The sequence below is a fragment of the Chelonus insularis genome, unplaced genomic scaffold (genome assembly GCF_013357705.1).
Source record: "Chelonus insularis isolate UGA/USDA-ARS -01 unplaced genomic scaffold, ASM1335770v1 contig_50_pilon, whole genome shotgun sequence".
NCBI lineage: Eukaryota > Metazoa > Arthropoda > Insecta > Hymenoptera > Braconidae > Chelonus > Chelonus insularis.
This window is the reverse complement of record NW_023276619.1, coordinates 1103295-1112061: the sequence shown is the minus strand read 5'-3', so window position 1 is coordinate 1112061 and position 8767 is coordinate 1103295. Positions and strand designations below refer to the sequence as shown.

At 30.5% G+C, this 8767-nt stretch overlaps 1 protein-coding gene across 1 annotated transcript; it reads left to right on the top strand.

Annotated features, from left to right (window-relative positions):
* The first annotated feature begins 224 nt into the window (after positions 1–224).
* LOC118070040 (uncharacterized) lies at positions 225–1768 on the top strand. The gene is made up of 7 exons (XM_035088453.1): positions 225–388; positions 510–688; positions 767–823; positions 891–1058; positions 1132–1295; positions 1399–1588; positions 1653–1768. The coding sequence occupies exons 1-4, from the start codon at positions 310–312 to the stop codon at positions 1008–1010; spliced, it is 435 nt and encodes a 144-aa protein (XP_034944344.1). The 5' UTR covers positions 225–309; the 3' UTR covers positions 1011–1058; positions 1132–1295; positions 1399–1588; positions 1653–1768.
* Positions 1769–8767: the final 6999 nt, after the last annotated feature.

Sequence of the window (8767 nt, the reverse complement as noted above, 5' to 3'; positions counted from 1 at the left end):
TGTGCAACGTTTCATTGTAAATTCGTCAGAATAATCAAATTTTTAAGTAAGTAGGTAAAAACTATTGGAATACTACGTTTTATATTTTCAACTGAATGAAATGTAACATTCTTAATGAATAAATTTCGATCATAGTGGGAAGTTGCTTTCAACCGGTGTTTTGTTGAAGAATGGTATGACCACAATACGCATTAGTGAAATGACTAGATGGAGATGATGCCGGAAATTTTACACTAGGTGTTCCAATCAGCTGGATAAGAAATTTCGATATCGAAGAGTTTGGATCATCTGACGATCCAGATTTAAGCTATGTCGTTGAATGGCGATGTGGAAAAAAAACCGAAAGGCGGGTGGTTATGTTATGATGTGGCTGTATCGGATATTTCAGGTGAATTGACTCAAAATATACAATTGAAATGTTTGATTGATAGTGAGATTTTAATATATAACTAATACTGACAAATTTGCATATAATAATTTATGTAATGTTTTATTAAAAACAAATACAGATCGGGTATCAGTGTTAGATAGAAAGTTAAAGTTAATGGATGGACTGAAGTCTCCAAGGAACGTGAATGCAACACTTGAAGGTAATAAAGCTAAAATACAAAATATTGAAGATACATCGAATGAAACAAAGTACGAAGAAGTGTGTGAGAGTCAAGATAAGTCAAAAAATAAAAAAGCTGTATGTATTAATTTCTTGATTTATTAAAAATAGTTCTAAATTCATCATAAAATTAAATTTGGACGTATATTATTGTAGGAAATAGCAGTTGATCCAGTTATAAGTTCATCAGATTCTGAAGATGGTCATGTTATTGTAAGTAAAATATTTTTCACATTTTTGTTTTATATAACAAAAAGTTGAAATAAAAATTATATTTCAGATTAGAAAAAAACAGAGAAATCGATCACAACGTAAAATTGATAAGAGTGATGATAAAGAATTATTACCTACTTCGTATAAATCAAAAAAGTTTTTGAATCGAGATATTCCAGGAACATAATTTTAAGAAGAAAAAAAACATCCAACCATTTTAACATTATTCTTGATGGTATATATAGTTCTGTTAAATAATTTTATAAGACATTTTTAAATTATAATTAATCTACGTTTCTATTTTCAAGCTGTTATGATAAACCAAAATCTAATAAAAATAATGGATGAGAAAGTTGACAAGTTTCTACGTATTTCAAAATCTCAACATCCATGTAAATGTACAGAGCAGAATAAAGAAAATAATGAAATTGGGAAGTATGAACTAGAAAAAAAGGAGTTGCAACCATAAATGGTAAATAAATATTAAAAAATATTCAAATAGATGCGTATCTCTGTTTTATTATTAGTTGCTATACATATTTAAAATTACAATAAAAAAATTAATAATATTTAAGCACAACTTTGGCGGTAGTGGAATATTAATAACTGAAGATCAGTGGCATGCTGCTATATCAAAGCCGTCGTATACTTATATGGGAATAACATTGTTAACAACTATGTTTAAAATAGATGTTTTCTTGAAGAGTAATTTAAGAGTAATTAAGATCCAACGAAAATAAAAATAATGAAAAAACAAATGTAGAAGTATGTATTACCGTTCATTGTAAAACGCTCTCTTAATTTTTTTATTTACTTTTCTATCTTACAGAGTGATTTAAAAATTACTGAAAAAAAACAAGAAGAAAAGTGATGATAGTAATTGCGTAAAGTTCATATAATCATTTAATAGTTCTTGATATGTATAAGTTTTGAATAAATCAATAAAAAGAGTGGTTTACAACCGAAAAATAGTTATAATATTTTGTTGAAATATACAAAGTCAAAATACCCATATATTACCTGTATACGTCTACATATATTAAAAAGTATATTTAATATATATTCAAAATATAATACAAAAATACGTAAGGCAAAAAGATATGTATATTCCACGTATATGTTCTAATATATTTTGAAAATATATTTTACTTAAATTCAAAATATAATGCAGGAATACGTAAAGCAGCAAAATTCATATACTAGACGTACATGGAAAAGTGAACTTTGAATATATATTAGAATACTATTTAATGTATATTTTCGGATATATTTTTTTCCGTACGGACTTGGACTATAGGTAGAGTGGTGTTGATCTCTTATGAATTTTTCACATGGGGCAAAGTGGAGTATGGTCAATATTTTATCAGGGGATATCACCTGATTTATTAACTGTAATAATCTGTTGATAAATGAAATAAAGCCCATTTCAAAAAATTTTGGAAAAGAAAATAGAATGGTAGAAGAAGGGAGTGCCGTTAGTTTTGAATGTCCTAACCAAGGCCTCGGTCGTAGGTGAGCGATACTTTCAAAATTCCGATATTGTTAGTTAGTTTGAAAATGTATATAATGTTAAAAGAGATAAGTAAAAATACTTTAAAAAAAAAGGTTAGAGAAAGAATATTCTGAGACCTTTCCTTAAAAATGTATAAAATGGGGTAATTAAATTCAAAAATGCATTAGTTAAATATTATTGTTAAAGCTATGATGTCTATCAAAAATATAGAAAAATTGTTAAGTCGTGATCAGTTTTATGAGTCATACATTAGAAACAGACTTATATTAAATTAAACTTTATATAAAAAAATTAAACTAACTGTACCAATAGAATATACAGAAATGGAAAAATGAAACTAGTAATCTTTGCTGGTGGATTTGCATCATATTTATTGAAATATACTAGTACGTATACAGATATTGATTATTGGATAATCCATCATGAGTGTTTTATAAATTATGATAAGATTAAACATCAATATTGCTAGCACTGAATCCATCGATACATTCAAAATTGTAATATTTATTCCATTCCTGATATAAATGCATTCATGCATGAGTTTAATAATAAAAAAAAAACCTTTACAAGTTATCTATGTAAAAGTTACAAAAGAAACATATGATAAGTTTAGGGAAAATCAAAATTTTATCGAACCATATTTTAAATTTATCGATTTAATGTTTGACAACACCATGTGTAAAAAAGGAAGATTTTCATTTAATGGATATTATTTGAATATAAATAACATCGAAGATTATAATCCGAACAAAACAGGCATTTACGAATGCCTGTAAAAATTAGTGCGAAGTCCACATTCAAGTAAAATTTTGAAGATTCTCTGAACAGTTCCATTTATTATAGTTTTTCGTACATAAGGACATTTGAAACAGGATTAGGCAGACTTTAAATCAAAATTGGGCCAAGTTCCATAGTTTTTTGATTTCGAAGATAATTTTTTGTATTCAATTCAAAACTAACTCAAATTTCATGAGTGAATAGTACGTGACTTGTTCGAAAAGATTATGAAAAAAGACACGGCTAATTTGGCGTTTTACTTGATTTCACATATTTTTTTGATCGTACCTTTCTTTCATTTATACTAATTTTACTTGAATATGGACACAATTTTTACAGGCATTCGTAAATAAAATTTTTTGGCAAGAAACATTACATGTCGGACATAATATTACTTTCTTTTATCAGATGGCTTTCTCCACCCTATATAGCCATCCCTTACCCAACTATTAATCTTGTATTCCAAGTATAATAAAAATCATACTGATTATCGAAATAGTTTTATTATTTATTACACTATTTTTATTATCAAACGATCTATGACAGCACGATTTTGCACATCTATCGTAATTCAAAGTTTCAATCATTGAATAAACCACTTTTTTGTTATACGTTTAAAACGAGTACGTTTACAACTTTCTGAAGGTCTGAAGTGTTTATTGTATGAAAACAGAATGTAACCGTGTTTGCTGTTCATTGGCCATCTTTTATTCTCATGATTTAAATCATCGATTTGAACCCACTTCAATAATGTATTTTCTTTCAACTGTTAATATTAGTTTTACTTGAAGGAATCGGAAATGATAATCGGATAGTTTCTTCTGCGTACGAATTGACATAACTGCAAGTATTACATCGATTCACATATTGTAAATGATTAGAGAATAGTTGTTGGATTTCATAATATTTTTTACATAACAAATCAAATAATGATAGAGGGTCTGTTTCCCCATCAGTATTAAAATGATTTCCAATATCTTCTTGAATTTTGACATATCTCCACGTTTTAAAGTCCCCAGAGTCGAATACGATCGTTTTCCAGTGGACGTCTGTGCGTATGTACGTATGTGCGTTCGAAATTATTTTTCGCCTCGATTATCTCGAGAACAAAAAATGATATCGATGTATTTAGCAAAATCGGTCCAGCCATTTTTTTTGCAGAACCAACAAACTAGCAAAAATGGAAAACAACCTGAATTTTGCAATTTACAAATTATACCATGATTCAGACAAAATTTCAAAATCTTTTAAAAAATATAAATATTAAATGATGAGAATACTTGTATAAAAATATGGTGACAATATTTCATCGAAAAAAAAATTTTAAAAAACAAAATCAGCAATGAAAGAATTTTAAACTCGTGTCAGGATTGAGAAAACAGCATTGAAGACGCTATAATAGTCAATAATAATCGTCAATCACATGGAATTGTGTCCATAACAATTGAACATTGTTACTAACAAATGATTATTGATCATAGCAATATTTAAATAATAAGTGTTAAATTGTAATAAACAATAAAAATAGAGACTCTTTCCATGTATATGAGTACTTTTAACGCATAATTCTTTCTTTCACTAAAAAAATGTTAACAACCGTATGACATAAATGAAAACATACTTTTTTCGTGTATAACAATGAAATTTGTTGAAAATAATGAAAAAAAGGATCCATGAAGTATATTCGAATTCTTCTAATGCACAATTCCATTTGTTATAAAGAATGGAAACGAGTTCTATTCAAATGGTTTTTTCAGTTTTTCCACTGGGAAGTTGGTCGTGTGGACCCTTCGGGTCGCACCCAGACCACTGCAGAGCACTGATATTTTTTTAGAACATAGACTTCTCTTCGTTAGGCAAGAGAGGAGAAAATATCACAAGGTTAACGTAAAAGACAGTGATAACAATACGTAAGGCGAGAAAAAGGGCGCTGTACGAACCCTAACGTGAAAGTAAGTGACAAAGGACACATTCAGTAAGAGTGAACACGTGATAGAACGCTCCATGAAGTAGAGTGAAACAGTAAGCGAAAAAATCTTGAATAGCAGAAATATCGCTGTTAGGGGCGTGGCTTATTTATAATTTGTGAAAAATAAACGGAAAATTCTCGTTTAACGTTTAATCAAAAGTTTATGATATAAGATAATTACCTATTAAATATGAAAGCATAGTATGTAGTAATTATAAAGATATTAGTATATAAAAATGCGTTGATGACGTAACACAAAATTTTTCGTGTATAGAGTAGTCAGTAGCCTCGGCGCTCATGAGGGAAAGAGCTATTGAAAAAAAGCGTGAGAGGGAGAGTAGGTGAATGTACACGTGGCGCTGAGTATCTACCGCTACTCTAGATTTTTAAACTGAAAAACGCTAAGAAAAATACTCTCAACGTATGATAAACTTATGGAACACTGGAATCATTGGTCACCATGTATTGGGATATTGAGCAATATGAATTTATCGAGCAATCGATCATCATTATAATTTTATATAAAATGTAATTAAAGTTTCAAACAAGTTTATATCAGAAAATTAAAAACTTTGTAAAGCATAATTTAATAATAGAATAATAATAAGGGAAAATTCTATAATTGTTCTGTTTTATTTTTTTTTGATATACATGCTTAAATTCCTTTTAATCTTAATTTAACAGAAGTATAAAAGATGTACATTCAATAATTTTAATTAATTTACGAATTCAACTACCAAAAAAAATAAAACACTTAGCACTGATGTTGACGGAGAACTTTTCACTTGCTTCAAATATCAGGCAAACGTCGAACGGCCCGTCTTTAACAGATTTATTTTGTCGTGAACAATCTGTAACGAAGAAAGATCCTCTTTTCACAAAAATTTTTTTGTTTGAATAAGGTCTTTTAATAGTTTGCTATAATGAGATGAATAGAAATTTGAGAATATTTCATGTAGAAGTGCATATCTATTATTTACAATATTAATTGAAGTATTCCGGCATAAATTGAGATATACGTGCCGAAATAAAGATGAGAAGATAGGCGGGAAACGGATAGGAAGTTATGGGCGGGAGGGGTAGCACCAGGAAAGGCTAGTTATGCTATGTACTGAGTATAATTTAGTTATTTTGATCTAAGGAAATAAGAAGGAAAGGGATGTATTTTATTGTAAAGAATAACTCAAAGTATCGGACTTTTTATGATAACCAAATTAACTATAGTTTATGTGGAGCATAAACTATGATAGCGGATTAACTACGGTACTTAGCGTCCATTTTTCACCCTTATTGTTTCTTAATAATATATTTAAGTTTTGATTTTTGGTTCTTATTTTGCCAGGGACACGAAATGGTAGATTTCTTTTTAAAATAGCGAATGACCTTGAAAGTATGTAGCTGCAGATTTAAGTGCATATATTCTAACTTACTTTTATGTGGATCGTGGAACTCAGCTCAGCAAGATAATTACGGAGCAGAGTGGAATACAAAATGACGTGAATCAAATTAGAAATCTAATTCTTGGACTTCCGACGGATCGAGATAAAGAACAAGCGAGTACGATTTTCGGTTGAGGACCTCCGTCCTCCTGGAAACCGAGAGTCACGTTTCTCTGGGACTCCTTTAATCCCTGCAAAGCATGCGAATAAGGTACGCGTAGGGATTACCGGGATGAATTGTCTACACGTGTTATAGTAAAGAAAACTTTATTACAAAGATAAACTTTAGATTACACGCCGAGATTGTCTCCTTGCGTCCTAAAGCGAGCTAGCGTGTACTTATGATGCTTACAGAGGAGAATAATTAATGTATCAAGAAAATATGACCTGGGTACGGGACGGAAAAATAACAATTGGTAATTATCAAATTTAACTATCAACGTAATTAATTAAGTAATGATTCAACAATGACAGGATAAGAATTTACGCTACAGTTTTACAATTAAGGTGTGCAGCGCACTGCGGCTTCGCCCAATGCCCTTGAATAAAAGAATATTCTGAATGCGAGCTCACCGACCTTTGTGCTGATTTTTTTTGGAGCTGCTGTCCTTTTTCTTCCTTACCTTTTCTGGATCTCCTCAATTTCCTAGGCGTTTACTCCTTCAGGAACCACACTGCCGACGTCCGTTTTCCGGTTCCCGGTCTCGTTTTCGGTGTTTGCTTTTACTTAGCAAGTACTCTTACGGAGCGTTGTACGGTCTCGTTTAGTTGTTTGGCGGTGGAACCTTAACTGGTGACTTTCTATCACCGCGGCGTGCTCGTCGCCTCGTTTGGCGGGACTCTCTCCATAAGGAAGCTCCACCCACTCCGCTATCGCAGTGCTGCCAAAGAATACAGACCCATAGAAGCCTAGGGCAATAGGATTTAATGTCGCAGTAGAACGCTCAGTACTAACTGCGACCACAGATGTTGCAGCAGTCCAAATGAGTAGGCTGGAGATGGAGTGGCCAGCAGTCGTTGACCAAACGTCAATCGAACCAGTATTGAGTCAGTATGTAGATGAATGTTTGAATTTTTAGGTGATTTAGATAGCAGTAAACAATGATAACATGGATGAAAAAATTCAATAAAGAAACAACTAGGTAAACCACTAATCAGAGCCAGGTTATATTTCCAAAATTCTCGACTATTTCCAATTAAGATATCGCATTTTAAATAATGCAAATTTCGAATAAATGACAATAGAACATGATTTTTTTATCTTTTATAATTGAGAATTTTTTTAATTATCAACATTGAAGAATAAAAAATGGCAAAATTATGAATATCAGTCTGATGTAGAATTCTGTATAGTTAAAATATCGAAAAGTCGGAAATCAAGCTCGCAGGCAATTATGAGAGCGTCCATTTTAGGGGAAAAAGTGCTTAAAACATAACTTTTCCATCTTTGAAAATTAATTACTTTGTCAATTATTAAGATTAAGAGGTCAAAATTAGCAGAATTATACAAAATAGTCTAATGTATAATTCTGTATAATTAAAATAATGAAAAGCCGCGAATCAAGCTCGCGGCATTAATTATAATCGCAGCATAAAGGACATAGAAAACAATATTTTTTGCAAGAGGACAATAACTTTTAGTGATCTCCAGGTAATAATGTTATATATTCATAATCGGTAATAGAACATCTGAGAGTAGTGCCATAACATAAATTTCACACTATTTGATATACCACCTAACCTTACTTACTAGATTGTATACATTTTTTTTGTAGACGAAGTCTAATTAACAAAATATTATCAACTCCTGGTAGAGTTTTAAGAGTGAGCCTTTCTTTTAAATTCTTATAATTTTTTATGAATAAGCGGGGAGCCTATTCTTTTTATTAACCATCTCAAAAAGTTGAGAAGTCACGAGTACAGTGGTCTATCTTGCGGTAGAGACTATACTACAGGTAGTTTAGTAACTTTAGGTTAATCGGTCATTTCAATAAAAATGGAACCTGTAAGCAGAACATTCCCTATTTATCGTTGAAACAAACTAAAAATAAGATTTATTAATTTTGAAATTTTCTTTTCAAGATGGAAATTGGATACTACCGTTTTGAATGGAAGGTCGGTACAGCACCTATGGATAATGAGGAAAACGTGATGGTAACTTTTTTTTCGAATATTTTTTCAATAAAAATTTTTAGGACAATATCAATATCACTAATTTATTCATGTTAGATCGATGATGCTTATAA

Excerpts from the sequence above, each read along its gene's own strand:
- LOC118070040 (XM_035088453.1), top strand. The coding sequence starts at position 310 with ATGTCGTTGAATGGCGATGTGGAAAAAAAACCGAAAGGCGGGTGGTTA. Across the intron at positions 389-509 it reads GGCTGTATCGGATATTTCAG|ATCGGGTATCAGTGTTAGAT; the intron begins GTGAATTGACTC and ends AAACAAATACAG. Across the intron at positions 824-890 it reads CTGAAGATGGTCATGTTATT|ATTAGAAAAAAACAGAGAAA; the intron begins GTAAGTAAAATA and ends ATTATATTTCAG.